This window comes from Rhinopithecus bieti, unplaced genomic scaffold, assembly GCF_001698545.2.
Source record: "Rhinopithecus bieti isolate Rb0 unplaced genomic scaffold, ASM169854v2 scaffold_31548, whole genome shotgun sequence".
Lineage (NCBI taxonomy): Eukaryota > Metazoa > Chordata > Mammalia > Primates > Cercopithecidae > Rhinopithecus > Rhinopithecus bieti.
In genome coordinates, this window is record NW_016814470.1 from 6,228,876 (window position 1) to 6,245,183 (window position 16,308).

Consider the following 16,308-nt stretch of genomic DNA (forward strand, 5'->3'; position numbering starts at 1 on the left):
GATCTGCCCAGGCTGGAGTGCAGTGGCCGGATCTCAGCTCACTGCAAGCTCCGCCTCCCGGGTTTACGCCATTCTCCTGCCTCAGCCTCCCAAGTAGCTGGGACTACAGGCGCCCGCCAACTCGCCCGGCTAGTTTTTTGTATTTTTTAGTAGAGACGGGGTTTCGCCGTGTTAGCTAGGTTGGTCTCGATCTCCTGACCTCGCGATCCACCCGTCTCGGCTTCCCAAAGTGCTGGGATTACAGGCTTGAGCCACCGCGCCCGGCCCAACCCCAGTATTTTTAAAATACTAAGTTAGGGCCTAAAATTACGTTGTTGAAAAGAAATAATCTTAGTTTAAATTATAAATCTCGTTTATTTTATAGCCCTTTTATAGATGTGTTCCTAAAGGTTATTTTCTTTTCTTTTTTGTGAGACAGGGTCTTGCTCTGTCACCCTGGCTGTAGTGCAGGGCACAATCATGGCTCACTGCAGTCTCAACCTTCCAGGCTCAGACAATCCACCCACTTCAGCCCCTGGAGTAGCTGGGACTACGGCTGTACACCACCACAAGCTAATTTTTAAATTTTTGGTAGAGATAGGGTCTCATATATATTGACTGGGCTGGTCTCAAACCTAAACATCTACTACATCTAAACATCTACTACTTGCCCCTACATTTATCAGTTTTCTTTCATGTCATGTGTACTTGTGATACGTTAGTCTTTCTGTCTTCTCTATTTTCTTTTTTTTTTTTTTTTTTAAATGGAATCTCAGTTTGTAGCCCAGTTTGGAGTGCAGTGTCATGATCTTGGCTTATTGCAACTTCCACCTCCTTGGTTCAAGCAATTCTCCTGCTTCAGCCTCCCGAATAGCTGGGATTACAGGCATACACCACCATGCCCGGCTAATTTTTATATTTTTAGGAGAGACAGGATTTCGCCATGTTGGCCATGCTGGTCTTGAACTCCTAGGCTCAAAGGATCCTCCCACCTTGCCACCTCCCAAGCGTGAGCCACCGTGTCCTGCTCACCATTTTCTTTTCTTTTTTGAGACAGGGTCTGACTTTGTTGCCTAGGCTGGAGTGCAGTGGCACAATCTTGGCTCACTACAACCTCTGCTTCCTGGGCTCAAGCCATCCTCCCACCTCAGCCTCCCAAGTAGCTGAGACTACAGGCACACACCACCACACCCAGCTAATTTTTGTATTTTTTGTAGAGAGGGTTCCGCCATGTTGCCCAGGCTGGTCTCAAACTCATGAACTAAAGCATTTCACCTGCCTCGGCCTCCCAAAGTGCTGAGGTTACAGGTGTGAACCACCACGCCTGGCCAAGCCCACCATTTTAAAATGTATTATTGCTCCTTGATGAGAAAGGGGCATATTCATAGTTTCAGAGCCTAGCAAAAGTTGTAAGTTAGCGTATGGTTTGAAAAGTGAGTTTAAAATCTATTACAGACTACTTGTATCTACATTATAAATTGCATTTACTGCCTGGGCACGTGGCTCACACCTGTAATCCAGCCCTTTGGGAGATGAAGGCTGGAGAATCGCTTGAGGCCAAGAGTTCAGTAATAGTTTGGGCAACATATAAGACCCTGTCTCTGCCAAAAATAAAAATAAAAAAAAATTAGTTGGGCATGGTGATGCACACCTGTAGTCCTAGCTAGTTGGGAGGCTGAGGCAGGAGAATTGCTTGAGTGCAGGAAGTCCAGGCTGCAAATGAATTATGATCATATCACTGCACTACAGCCTGGCTGAGTGATACTCTGTCTCATAAATAAATAAATAGATTGCATTTACTTCTGAAGTAGTGATTGTCTTTCATTCATCTGTTTATCTTACCCCACAAATTTAAACTTTAATCCACCACCTGCAAAGAGTGATGGGCATTTATACAGAGCTTACTTAGATTGATAGGGAAAAGGAAGGAAGTCTACCCTCTGTTTTATTCTCAGTACCAATTCAGTGAATTCTTTAAAGAAAAAAAAAATTGCCTCTTTGAAGTACCTTGCATTTGTTGCAGCTGTCACTTGGATGATCATATGAGATCCCTAGGGACTCCATCCTGTGTGTGTGTGACACATACAGTTGAGGTATGCTGCCAGGATTTAGTGAAGGCCTAAGTGTGGTTTCCTCAAATTGACAGGAATATTTATTGAAGGGTTATGTTTACTGACTACTGTAAAAATCACTTGTAGTTTCTAAAGTGATTAAGGAGACATAATGAAGATCCAGACCCCAGGTTTGTTTTGTTAGTAAAACTTTAGAGTGTCTGCTGGGCATGGTAGCTCAAACTTGTAGTCCCAACACTTTGGGAGGCCAGTGTTGGGGGATCACTTATGCCCAGGAATTTGATACCAGCCTGGACAACATAGTGAGACTCTGTCTCTGCAAATAAAATTTTTAAATTAGACAGGCGTGGTGGGGCATACCTGTAATTGCAGCACTTTGGGAGGCCAAGGCAAGAGGATGGCTTTAGCCCCGGAGTTTGAGGTCAGCCTGGGTAACATAGGCAGACTCCATCTCTACCAAAAAAAAAAAAAAGCAGGCTGGTTATGGTGGTGCATGCCTGTAGTCCCAGTAACTAAGGAGGCTGAGTGGGGAGGATCGCTTTAGCCCGGGAGGTTGAGGCTGCATTGAGCTGTGATCACAATACTGTACTATAGCCTGGGTGTCAGAATGATACCCGCCTCAAAACAGCAGCAACAACAAACACTTTAGGGTATCAAGATGGACCTTTAAAGTCTCATTTCCACTGAGATCCTCACGTGGCCTTCTTGTTATATATCAAAATAAATTTTGGGGTTTTATTTTTGTTTTCAAATATTTTTTTCTGTTGAAGGACCTTGGATGTTACTGTCACCTGAGAAAAAACTCTTATTGTGGAATTCTAGGTTCTGAAAACAGAAAGCTACACTGATGTAAATTTCATGCTATGTGATGGTTGAAGGATAAGAGTCATTACATAATGCTGAGGGAACCCCAATAATTGTAATTGCATACATCTGATCCTTATTTGAGCCACCTAAACATCTACTACTCGCCACTATGTTTATCAGTTTTCTTTCATGTCATGTTTACTTGTGATATGTTGATACGTTAGGTCTGTTTTTCTCTCTTCTCTATTTTCCCTCTTTTTTGGGGGTGGGGATGGAATCTCACTCTGTCGCCCAGGTTGGTATAGTGACATGATCTCGGCTTACTGCAACTTCTGCCTCCTGGGTTCAAGCATTTCTGCTTCAGCCTCCCAAGTAGCTGGGATTACAGGCATACCCCACCATGCCCGGCTAATTTTTGTATTTTTAGTAGAGAGGGTTTCGCCATGTTGGCCAGGATGGTCTTGAACCCCTGACCTCAGGTGATCCACCCACTTTGACCTCCCAGAGTGCCAAGATTTCAGGCGTGAGCCACTGCACCTGGCCTTTCCTTCCTTCTATTCTTTTTTTGTGTTTCTTTATTTGGAGACAAGTCTCACTCTTGTCCTCCAGGCTAGAGTGCGGTGGTGCGAAGTCAGCTCATGGCAATCTCCACCTCCCAGGTTCAAGCGATTCTCCTGCCTCAGCCCCCTGACTAGCTGGGATTACAGGCACCTGCCACCATGCCGGGCTAATTTTTGTATTTTTAGTAGAGACGGGGTTTCACCATGTTAGCCAGGCTGGCCTCAAACTTGTGAGCTCAAGCAATCTGCCCACCTCATCCTCCCAAAGTACTGGGATTACAGGCGTGAGCCACCGTGCCTGGCCCTTTCCCTCTATTCTTGATTTGTTTTTTGACTTAAGTTACCTTTTTCCTTCTCTGCTTTTACAAGACTGTTCCCACCCAAAGTTTTTTTTTTTTTTTTTTTTTTTTTTTTTTGAGACGGAATCTCACTCTGTTGCACAGGCTGGAGTGCAGTAGTACGATCTCAGCTCATTGTAACCTCCGCCTCCTAGGTTCAGGTGATTCTCCTGCTTCAGTCTCTTGAGTTGCTGGTATTACAGGCACCCACCACTATGCCCAGCTAATTTTTGTATTTTTAGTAGAGACAGGGTTTTGCCATGTTGGCCAAGCTGGTCTCGAACTCCTGACCTCAGGGGATCCTCTTGCCTTGGCCTCCCAAAGTGCTGGGATTACAGGTGTGAGCCACCGCATCTGGCCACCCACCCAAAGATTTCTAATGGCAGTAATTGGGTAAAGCTTTAAGACTTTTAAGGCTATGAGCTTCTTTTTCTTTTTTGAGATGGAGTCTCACTCTGTCACCCAGGCTGGAGTACAGTGGTGTGATCTCAGCCCACTGCAACATCCACCTCCTGGGTTCAAGGAATTCTCATGCCTCAGCCTCCTGAGTAGCTGGGATTATGGGCACCTGCCACCACACTTGGCTAATTTTTGTAATTTTTTTTTTTTTTTTTTTGAGACGGAGTTTTGCTCTTGTTGCCCAGGCTGGAGTGCAACGGTGCAATCTTGGCTCACTGCAACCTCTGCCTCCTGGGTTCAAGCGATTCTCCTGTCTCAGCCTCCTGAGTAGCTGGGATTACAGGTGCATGCCACCATGCCCAGCTACTTTTTGTATTTTTAGTAGAGACAGGGTTTCACTATGTTAGCTAGGCTGGTCTCGAACTCTTGACCTCAAGTGACCTGCTGCCTCCACCTCCCAAAGTTTTGGGATTACAGGCATGGGCCACTGCGCCCAGCCACCTGTGAGTTTTTTATTGTTGAGGGTGGTTCTCAAAGTGCTGGACCAGTGCAAAGCGTCAGCATCACCTGGGACCTTATTAGAAATGCACATTCTTGGCTAGGCACAGTGGTTTATACCTGTAATCCCAGCACTTTGGGAGGCCAAGGTGGGCAGATCATCTGAGGTCAGGAGTTCGAGACCAGCCTGGCCAACATGGTGAAACCCCGTCTCTACTGAAAATATAAAATTAGCCGTGTGTGGTGGCACATATGCCTGTAATCCCAGCTACTTGGGAGGCTGAGGCAGGAGAATCGCTTGAACCCAGGAGGCAGAGGTTGCAGTGAGCCAAGATGGCGCCACTGCACTCCAGCCTGGGCAACAAGAGCAAAACTTGGTCTCAAAAAAAAAAAGAAAGAAAGAAAGAAATGCACATTCTTGGGCCCACCTCTGACATCCTGAATCAAACTTTGTTGGTGGGGCTTAGTAATCTGTTGAACAAGCCCCCAACCCGATTATGATACTTCCGTTGGATGTTAAGTAGTTACAGGAAACAGGAAAACCACTGTCGATGGTGGTGAGGAATTGACTGGTTATTTTTTTAGTTTTGAAAGGCCTGACTCCCATCTGCTAGGTCAAAACAGAACGAGTCCTGATCTTTTGCAAAGATTAACACATACTTGTAAAGTTTCATGAATATTTGTTTCCTATCATTTGTATGCTTTCTGTATATGTCATATGGGCCTACTTAATCCCAACTGTGTTGATTTCTGTTTATGCATGCTAAAAATATGTTTAGTGATGAAGAGACAGCTTCCTGCGGGGGGGGGAAAGACATTTAAAAATAACCTGCTTTTAGAAATATATCTGTGTTTTCATTGCTGTGTAAAAAATTTGCTTTTTTTTTTTTTTTTTTTTTTTTTTTTGAGGGGGGTTTTTTTTTTTCTTTTGAGATAGGGTCTTGTTCTGTTGCCCAGGCTGGAGTGGATTGGCATGATCATGGCTCGCTGCAGCTTCAAATTCTGGGCTCAAGTGGTCCTTCCACTTCAGCCTGCAAAGTAGCTGGGACTACAGGGATGCATCACCATGCCGCCCGAGCTAATTGTTTGATGTCAGTCTCTTTGTTAGTAGCACCAGCTGTAGCGGGGTTCCCTATATTGTTGCTAAACTGGCTTCTCGAAACGCCTAAAGCACCTTCAACACACAATCACACAGGCAGGCCGCCCAAAGCTCGACTGGATTGCGAGCAGGTGCAAGCTCCAGCCACAAACCTAAATTCGGCCAAATAAATTCTTCCTTTATCCTTCTTTGTCATTTTTTTGTTTTTTTATTTTCTCTCTTTTGAGAGCGGGCTCTGCTCTGTTCCCCAGGCTTGCTCGGGAGTGCAGTGGCCGATCCATCGAGCGCGACCGAGCAAAGCCCCGCCTCTCCCAGGTTTCACGACAGTTCTCTCCTAAAGCTGCCTCAGCCTCCGACGTAGGCTGCTCTACGATTTTACAGAATCGCACCAGCATGTTAATAACAACATTTATTTGCATGGCCACAGGTGGCTAGATTTTAGTTATGTATTTAGCTACAAAGTACATTTTAGTGTTCTATCCAAGTGATAGACACAGGATGATACACATCTCCTTACAAAAATACCATTCGAGTGATCCCCATACCGCTTTGGCCTCCCAAAGTGCCTGGCCAAAATTTTCTTAAACATTGTTTGAGTTGGCTGGTAGAAGATTTACAGGAACAATAAAAGAAAGCCATTTGTTGAAATCATATTGTAATTTGAGAAGAATATTAAGTGAATTCAGCTATTGAGTTTACTTGCGGTTTTTTTTAGTTCTGAATGAAGACTTAAAAGATCTTATCCATGTTTATTTGTAAACTACACCAGTATTGAAACTGTGATTTAGTTCCATTATTCCACAACCCAGTAGAAAAAACACTTTTGCAAATTGTGCAAAAGACCAAAAAAGTACAGCCTAAAATAATATAACAGTGACTAATAAATGTACAAGATAGTAAAATTAGACTTTCAAGTATGTATGAATGATTGACCTATATTACAGCTATAGCTACTTGGTAGGCTGAGGCAGGAGAATCGCTTGAACCCGGGAGGCAGAGGTCGCAGTGAGCCGAGATCGCGCCACTGCACTCCAGCCTGGGCAACAAGAGCGAAACTTGGTTTCAAAAAAAAAAAGAAAGAAAGAAAGAAATGCACATTCTTGGGCCCACCTCTGACATCCTGAATCAAACTTTGTTGGTGGGGCTTAGTAATCTGTTTAACAAGATTAGTTATAATCTTGTTATAGCTATAGCTGCAATATAGCAGAGTATTTTTTCCCCTATAAAGAGTGTTATTTTAAGGAAATAATTCTTGTATTTTAAGAAAAACAAACATTCTGACCAGATGGGAAACTATACAGTGTGTAACTCAGGTGTCCTTTTTCCTTCAGGGCAGGACCTATTCTTAGCTATAAGTCATGAACAACCAGGCATGGTGGCTCATGTCTGTAATCCCAACACTTTGGGAGACGGAGGCAGGAGGATTGCTTGAGGCCATGGGTTTAAGACCAGCTTGGGCAACATAGTGAGGCCCCATCTCTTTAAAAACATTTAGAAACTTAGCCAGGCATGGTAGTGTATGCTTGTAGCTACTCAGGAGGCTGGGGTGAGAGTATAGCTTCAGCCTCGGATTTTGAAGCTGCAGTGAGCCGTGATCGCATCATTGCATTCCAGCCTGGGTAGCAGAGGTGAGACCTCAACTCTTTAAAAAATAAATAAATAATAAACAAAATTAACTCAGGTTTATTAATAGTGGCAGCAAAAAAAAAAAGGCGTAAGTCAGGAAGTGACTCAAGTGATTCTAAATAAAATTGGGGGTTAGCTTTGCCAAGGTCATGTTAGCCCTGATTTTGTTATTGTTGTTATCTTGTCAGATCCAAGTTGATGAAGTCAGAAGGCTGGTATATTTTGAAGGTACCAAAGACTCCCCTTTAGAGCATCATCTGTACGTAGTCAGTTACGTAAATCCTGGAGAGGTGACAAGGCTGACTGACCGTGGCTATTCACATTCTTGCTGCATCAGTCAGGTATTAAGTTTGTTTAAAAAGGGTTTTGTGTCATATTAAAACTCTCTGCTTATGTAATACTCCTTTTGAATGATGTGAAATTGGCCTGCAAAAGCCTAATTCTCTAAGGAAAAGCTTTAAAAAGCTTAACTTCAACATTGTTTATGTATATAAATAGTCTCTTACAATACTCCTGCTATATCATTAGTGTAGATGTAACAGCAGATAACCTTTTCTGCCTCCCTGAGGAAAAATATAATTGTTTCTTCCTTCTCTAGCATTGTGACTTCTTTATAAGTAAGTATAGTAACCAGAAGAATCCACACTGTGTGTCCCTTTACAAGCTATCAAGTCCTGAAGATGATCCAGCTTGCAAAACAAAGGAATTTTGGGCCACCATTTTGGATTCAGCAGGTATTCTTTTTTTCCCCGATCCTGACGTTAAGTAGGATTAATATGTTAGTACACTAAACTTGTGTCATATTTTCACATTTCCTGAACAAGTCTTCCCATCTCTCACCACTTCCTGTCCCTGAGCTGCTGAGTTCCTGATAGATCCCACTTCTCCTGTTCTGTTAACTACTGAATAAGATGGGTTACTTCTCACTCCAAGCAGGAGCAAGTCTGGAAGGCCTTTTTGAAAATAAGATTAAGGCCAGGTGCAGTGACTCACGCCTGTAATCCCTACATTTTGGGAGACCGAGGAGGGTGGATCACTTGAGGTCAGGAGTTCTGGACCAGCCTGGCCAACACAGTAAAACCCCGTCTCCACTAAAAATACAAAAAATAGCTGGGCGTGGTGCTGTGTGCCTGTTGTCCCAGCTACTCGGGAGACTGAGGCATGAAAATCACCTGAAGCCGGGAGGCGGAGGTTGCAGTGAGCTAACACCACTGAACTGCAGCCTGGGTGACAAAGCAAGACGTTGTCTCAAAAAAAAGAAGAAAATAAGATTAAAATAGTCAAGGTATCAGCTAGGAAACAGTTTATTCACAAATTTTGATGATTTCTCAGGTAAACAAATGAACTTGAAGATAATAGTATTCTGAACTGGTAAGACTTTTTGAGCAAGGAAGCTGCAGCTTTGGAGAATAACCAGCTGATAGCTTTCTTAAACTTTTGAAGCACTTGTAATGGCCATCTTAATAAAAGAACACTTGCTCTCTCTGGAATGAGAGAAACACTGAATTATCTGTTTAAAATGTTTGATTTCTTAAACATAAAGAATGGACTAGGCTGGGCGTGGTGGCTCACACCGATAATCCCAGCATTTTGGGAGGCCGAGGTGGGCGGATAACAAGGTCAGGAGATCGAGACCATCCTGGCTAACACAGTGAAACCCTGTCTCTATTGAAAAAATACAAAGAATTAGCCGGGCATGGTGGTACACGCCTGTAGTCGCAGCTACTCAGGAGGCTGAGGCAAGAGAATTGCTGAACCCAGGATGCAGAGGTTGCGGTAAACTGAAATTGCGCCACTGCTGTCCAGCCTGGGCAATGGAGCAAGACTCTGTCTCAAAAAAAAAAAAAAAAAAAAGAATGGACTGGTTTTATGTATCCTCTAATTCACTTTAATCCCCAATCTTTTTTTCTAGTATTTTTACTAATTCACTATTTCTGCTAAGGGATTAAGAAATTAGGCCAGGCGTGGTGGCTCATGCCTATAATCCCAGCACTTTGGGAGGCTGAGGTGGGTGGGTCATTTGATATCAGGAGTTCAAGAGCAACCTGGCCAACATGGTGAAACCCCACTTCTACTAAAAATACAAAAACTAGCTGGGCGTGGTGGTGGGTACCTGTAGTCCCAGCTACTTGGGAGGCTGAGGCAGGAGAATCACTTGAACCTGGGAGGTGGAGGTTGCAGTGAGCCGAGATCACACCACTGCACTCCAGCCTGGACAACAGAGTGAGACTCTGTCTCAAAAAAAAAAGAGAAATTAGTACAGAACGAAAAAATATGTGTGTTTTAATGTCCATAAGCAGAATCTGAATTTGTAGTATGGTGATGATCTCTGCCTAGACTGTAAATTATCCGCTGTACACAGACACTTAGGAGATGTCTGTATAGCCTTGGTGAACCAAACTGATGATGACTTTTTTCTGAGTTCTGGTTAGGCTTATTTTCTAATGATCAGAAGCAAATGTTTTGGTCACCTACCATGAAAATTAAATTGACTAATAATTTCCCTCACCCCCTACCCAGCTTTATTTGTTTCTAACCAGATAGATGGTTTAACCAACAATAAGTTACATTGAGCATAAAGTATTTGTATAGTTCTTTACATAGACGTTTCCTAGGCTCCAAGGATTATTGACAACACTCTGTGTCTGCTTCTGAAATAATTTGATATGTTTGTTTTGTTGTTGCTTTTTATATGGTGGGTTTTTGTTGTTGTCAAGACAGTGTCTTGTTCTGTCGCCCAGGCTGGACTGCAGTGGTGCAGTCACAGCTCAATGTAGCCTCAACCTCCTGGGCTCAATCAATCCTCCTGCCTCAGCCTCCTGAGTAGCTGGGACTGCAGGAGCACACCTCCATGCCTGGGTAATTTTTTAATTTTTTTGTAGAGACAGAGTTTCGCCATGTCACCCAGGCTGGTCACAAACTCTTGGGCTCAAGCAGTCCACCCACCTCAGCCTCCCAAAGTGCTAGGATTGTAGGTGTGAGCCACCGTGCCTGGCCTAGTTTTGTTTTTAAAGATGAATATACTCTTGCTTAAATTCTAGCTTATCATCTGAAAGAGGGGTGGTTAGTTTGTGTTGGAGGGGCTGTCTTTTAATATCTTCTTTCTTGTTCCCAGATTGAAGCACTCCCATAAGAACTCTTTTGTAGACTGTGGTATGTTACCTATTCACAGGTCCTCTTCCTGACTATACCCCTCCAGAAATTTTCTCTTTTGAAAGTACTACTGGATTTACATTGTATGGGATGCTGTACAAGCCTCATGATCTACAGCCTGGAAAGAAATATCCAACTGTGCTGTTCATATATGGTGGTCCTCAGGTGGGCATATTTATATACATATATACATACACCCATATGCATATGTATTTTAGATCTTTTGTTTTTTAAATGTCTAGTCTGTTGTTTAAGATTTTGAGCATTGTTGGGCATTTGCTCTTAATGACTGTCTGTAGCTTATATTCTAATTATTCAGTTTAGGGGGTCAGGAAACTGCTTTTTGTTAGAGGTTTAATTTATAAATCACTAATTATTATTATTATTATTTTTTTTTGAGATGGAGTTTTGCTCTTGTTGCTCAGGCTGAAGTACTGTGTGCAGTGTTGACTCACTGCAACCTCCACCTCCCAGGTTCAAGTGATTCTTCTGCCTCAGCCTCCCAAGTAGCTGGGATTACAGTCATGCACCACCATGCCCAGCTAATTTTTTTTGTATTTTTAGTAGAGATGGGATTTCACCATGTTGGTCAGGCTGGTCTCAAACTCCTGACCTCAAGTGATCCACCCACCTCAGCCTCCCAAAGCGTTGGGATTACAGGTGTGAGCCACCGCACCCTGCCACTAAGTCAGTTCCTTAATTTGCAGTGTGGACTATAACTCTGTGTAGAGGAGTGGGGTATTCATGTCAGTAGGTAAATATGTTGCTTTCTATGTAGATAAACTTGTTTGGGAAATAAAATGAAATAATTAAATGTCTTGGTAAATAAAAACAGTCTTAACGGATATTTTCAGAAAGCCTTGGTAGCCTAATAAATTCTTCCTCTTCATTCTAAAGCTGTATCTCTCAAGCAAATTAAAATATTTTTATCAGCTAGTTATGGTAACTGTTACACTACTATTTAGCACAGTAAGAAGTTTATACCTTGATTTTCCTTATTCTGGATTAAGTATTAGCCAATCACTGTTCAGTAACTACTTTGACTATTGGAGTAAAATGTTTTGACCAGGCACGGTGGCTCACGCCTGTAATCCTAGAACTTTGGGACCTGAAGTGGGAAGATCACAAGGTCAGGAGATCAAGACCATCCTGGCCAACAATGGTGAAACCCTGTCGCTACTAAAAATATAAAAATTAGCTGGGCGTGGTAGTGCGTGCCTGTAATGCCAGCTACTTGGGAGGCTGAGGCAGGAGAATCACTTGAACTAGGGAGTCAGAGGTTGCGGTGAGCCGAGATAGTGCCACTGCACTCCAGCCTGGTGACAGAGCGAGACTCCATCAAAAAATATATATTTTGGATGGGTGTATTGGTTAATTGCTAAATTTTAAAATTGTTTATTCTTGATTATATATCCTACACTGAGCCTTGGAAGAAATTAAAATATAATTACAGTGTTTTCATAATACAATCCTTAGACTCAGTAATACCCTTTATAATTAATAATTACACCCAGTTATTTAGTATCTGGAAATGTATCTACATACCAAATTGTATGAGGTACCTATAATAGGCAAATTCATAGGGATAGAAAGTAGAATAGAAGTTGTCAGGGACTAGGTGGAAGGAGGATGGGGAGTGTTTTGAGTGTTTTGTTTCTTTGTTTGTTTCTTTGTTTGTTTGTTTTTGAGACAGAGTCTCACTCTGTCTTCCAGAGGCAGCATCTCAGCTCACTGCCTCATCCACCTCCTGGGTTTAAGCAATTCTCCTGCCTCAGCCTCCCTAATAGCTGGGATTACAGGCGTGCACCACCACGCCCGGCTAATTTTTTGTATTTTTAGTAGAGACGGGGTTTCACCATGTTAGCCAGGCTGGTCTCGAACTCCTGACCTCAGATGATCAACCCACCTCAGCCTCCCAGAGTGCTAGGACTACAGGTGTAAACTACCGTGCCTGGCCGGGAGTTATTAATGGGTACAGAATTTCTGTTTGGGTGATGAAAAAGTTCTGGAAATGGATAATGGTGATGGTTACACAACAGCATGAATGTATTTAATGTCATTGAATTGTATGCTTAAAATGGTTGAAATGGTAAATTTTATATATATTTTACCATAATTTAAAAAAGGTTAGCCAATTCAATTAAAACAATTTTTTTTTTTTTTGAGACGGAGTCTCGCTCTGTTGCCTAGGCTAGAGTGCAGTGTCGCGATCTTGGCTCACTGCAACCTCCACCTCCCAGGTTCAAGCAATTCTTTTGCTTCAGCCTCCTGGGAGCTGGGACTATAGGTGCGCAGCACTACATCTGGCTAATTTTTATATTTTTAGTAGAGACAGGGTTTCACCATGTTAGCCAGGATGGTCTTGAACTCCTGACCTCAGGTGATCCACCCACCTCAGCCTCCCAAAGTGCTGGGATTACAGGTGTGAGCCCCTGCACCCAGCCAAAACAGAATTAATTGTTTAGAATACTTTATGCAGTACAGCTATGCTTTTTTGCACTTACCGAACAGTCATATTTGAAAGACTATGAGTGAATTTCACCATGTGGTTTTTGAAAAGCTATAGGTGAGTTAGGATGATTTATTGATTTCTTTCTCAAAATGTTCTTGGGAAAAATTCAAATTTGATGAGGCCAGAGAAGAATCTGGGCTGGGTGCGGTGGCTCATGACTGTAATCCTAGCACTTCGGGAGGCTTAAACAGGAGGATCACTTTAGCCCAGGAGTTCGAGACCAGCATGGCAAGATAGGGAGACCCCCATCTCTACAAAAAGTAAAAACATTAGTTGGGCATGGTGGCAAACACCTGTGGTCTCAGCTACTTGGGAGGCTGAGATAGGAGGATTGCTTGAGCCAGGAAGTTTGAAGCTGCAGTGAGCTGTAATCATGTGATTGCGCTCCAGCCTAGACAAGAGAGTGAGACCATGTGTCAAAAGGGAAGAAACAGAAGAATCTGGCCTGGTGTGGTGGCTCACGCTTGTAATCTCAGCACTTTGGGAGGCTGAGGTGGGAGGATTACTTGAGCCCAGGAGTTTGAGACCAGCCTGGGCAAGACCCCCATCTTAAAAAAAAAAAAAAAAAAAAAAGAAGAAGAATCTGGTGTTCAATTTGCAGGGAGATTTTCCCATGAGATTTCACATGATATAGTGCCCCTGTCCCTTCAACCTCTTGGAAGATCATTCATCTTGTTTAATGACTTCATTTGGGTTAATTATGAAGAGACTCCCTAATATAGGACTAGGTCTTTTTAATAGCACTCAATAACATTGTAAAATTTGTTTAAATCTTTTAAGAGTATGATGTTCATGTGGTCAAAACTGTTCTTTGGTGTGTATTCACGTCTAAGTGGANATTTGGGTTAATTATGAAGAGACTCCCTAATATAGGACTAGGTCTTTTAATAGCACTCAATAACATTGTAAAATTTGTTTAAATCTTTTAAGAGTATGATGTTCATGTGGTCAAAACTGTTCTTTGGTGTGTATTCACGTCTAAGTGGAAATCTGTTGGAACAGCAACAGTGTCACAATTCATAACGTGAAGTGAATTACTTTGTCACCAAAGGCAGCAATTTCTATAGGTCAGAAAAGAGTGAAATACAAGAAAAACAACAGATATTTCCCACTAAAGTTATCAAGGATCAGTTCCTTAAACTCTCCTTTATTAACAGCTGTGTTTCTAAGCATTTATTTGACACGGCTGGGTGAGGTGGCTCATGCCTGTAACCCCAGCACTTTGGGAGGCTGAGGTGGACGGATCACTTGAGGTCAGGAGTTTGAGACCAGCCTGGTTAACATGGTGAAACCCCAACCCTACTAAAATTACAAAAATTAGCCGGGCATTGTGGTGCACACCTGTAACCCCAGCTACTCGGGGACTGAGGCATGAGAATCGCTTGAACCTGGGAGGCTGAAGTTGCAGTGGGCTGAGATCATGCCATTGCACTCCAGCCTGGGTGACAGAGCAAGACTACATATCAAAAAACAAAAGTTTGTGTAACAAATACTTACAATATTTCCTAGAATGTGCCAGACACAGTTCTGCAAATAAAAGTGCAAAGAGATCAGGCTAGATGATAACAGGACACAGGTTTTGAAGAATTGATACTGAAGGAGACTTTTGGATTGCCAGTGCCGAAAGGCAGTATATTTAAGTGTTCATATCAAGCAATTGAGACCATCTTCTATACATGGTAGCAGACAAAGAAGTGAGGTGGTTTTCTTTAAATGTTCATATTTGTGTTCTTCTCTGCCTAGTATTTCTTCTTTCAGCACTCTCCCTTTAAAGACAAATCTTTAGCCAGGTGCTGTGGCACACATATTAATCCCAGCTATTCAGAGGCTGAGGTGGAAGGATTGCTTTAGCCCAGGAGTTCGAGGTGAACTATGTAGTGAACTATGATTGCACCACCATACTCCAGCCTGGGGTACAGAGTGAGACACCATCTCTTAAGTAAATAAATAAATACAGGTACCTTTACCCACCAAACACCCTCTTCCCAAGGTAGAAATGGAAAAAAAAACATTCTCCTATTTCTCTTTTTCATTCATTCATTTAGCAAACAGGTATTAAGTTCCTGTGATGTACTAGGTACTGTTCTAGGCAGTGAGGATACCCAGTGAACATGTCAGACTAATGTTCCACTTCATGGACCATAAAGGGAAAATAATAAGCAAACATAAAAAGATATGATGGTGAGACCCCATCTCCACAAAAAAATTTAAAAATTAACCAGGCATAGTGGTGCACACCTGTAGTCCCAGCTACTTGAAGACCGAGGCAGGAAGATTACTTGAGCCCAGGAATTTGAGGCAGCACTGAGCTATGATTGTGCCACTACACTCCAGCCTGGAGACCCCATCTCTTCAAAGAAAAAAAAAAGGTATGATTTTTGTTTGTTTGTTTTTTGAGACAGAGTCTCTCTCTGCTGCCCAGGCTGCAGTGCAGTGGTATGATCTTGACTCACTGCAACCTCTCTGCCTTCTGGGTTCAAGCAATTCTTATGCCTCTGCCTCCTGAGTAACTGGGACCACAGGCACTCCCCACCATGCCCAGCTAATTTTTTGTTTTTAGTAGAGACAAGGTTTTGCCATGTTGGCCAGGCTGGTCTCAAACTCCTGACCTCAGGTGATCCACCCGCCTCAGCTTCCCAAAGTGCTGGGATTACAGGTGTGAGCCACCACACCTGGCCTAAAAGTATGACTTTTTATAATGGAAGTTCTATGAAGATTTGCTGGGAAAGGGGATGGCAAGACCTCTCCTGAGGTTACAAACATTGACAAGGAATGAGCCATGCAAAAGATATGAAAGAAAAGCATTCCAGACACAGAAAACAGTAAATGTCAAGTTCCTGGGACTAGAACCAACTTGATAGTGTTGACAATAAGGTTAGAGTACAGTGCACATGGAGGGAAATGGTATGAGATGAGGTCAGAGGTAGCCAAAGATCTCAAGGGCCATGTAGACTTATTCTGAAGGGTAATGGTAGCCAGTGGAGGAAGCCAAGCAGCAGTCATGTCTGATGTCTGATGGGAGAAAAGTTTTTCTTATTTGTCCTTGTAACTGTCATTCGAATAACACAGTTCTTCAGGGTAGAAATAATCAGTTTAGTAACTTTTTATATTGGGTGGATTGATTCACTTGTATGTAATTAATATCTAAGTTAGAATTTTAAAGCCTACGGTTGTTCAGTAATTGCCCTGAACTTGAGTGTGAAGTTAAGCAGGAAGCAACATAAACATGAAAAGACTTAAGTTAATTTAAAATAAATGACTTAAA

The 16,308-nt window shown here is 42.6% G+C and overlaps 1 protein-coding gene across 13 annotated transcripts in view; it reads left to right on the plus strand.

The window, feature by feature from the left end:
• Window positions 1-16,308, plus strand: part of DPP8 (dipeptidyl peptidase 8) — a 78,389-nt gene that overhangs the window by 44,935 nt on the left and 17,146 nt on the right. For 12 of the 13 annotated variants that reach the window (XR_001881320.1, XR_001881319.1, XM_017851186.1 and 9 more), the window contains 3 exons: window positions 7,567-7,719; window positions 7,977-8,112; window positions 10,551-10,696. Coding sequence is in view for 11 of the 13 variants with exons in the window: in XM_017851186.1 (XP_017706675.1) it covers window positions 7,567-7,719; window positions 7,977-8,112; window positions 10,551-10,696 (435 nt within the window). In the remaining 2 variants the exon portion in view is untranslated. The remainder of the gene's footprint in view (window positions 1-7,566; window positions 7,720-7,976; window positions 8,113-10,550; window positions 10,697-16,308) is intronic. The other variant, XM_017851188.1, reaches the window with a different exon arrangement.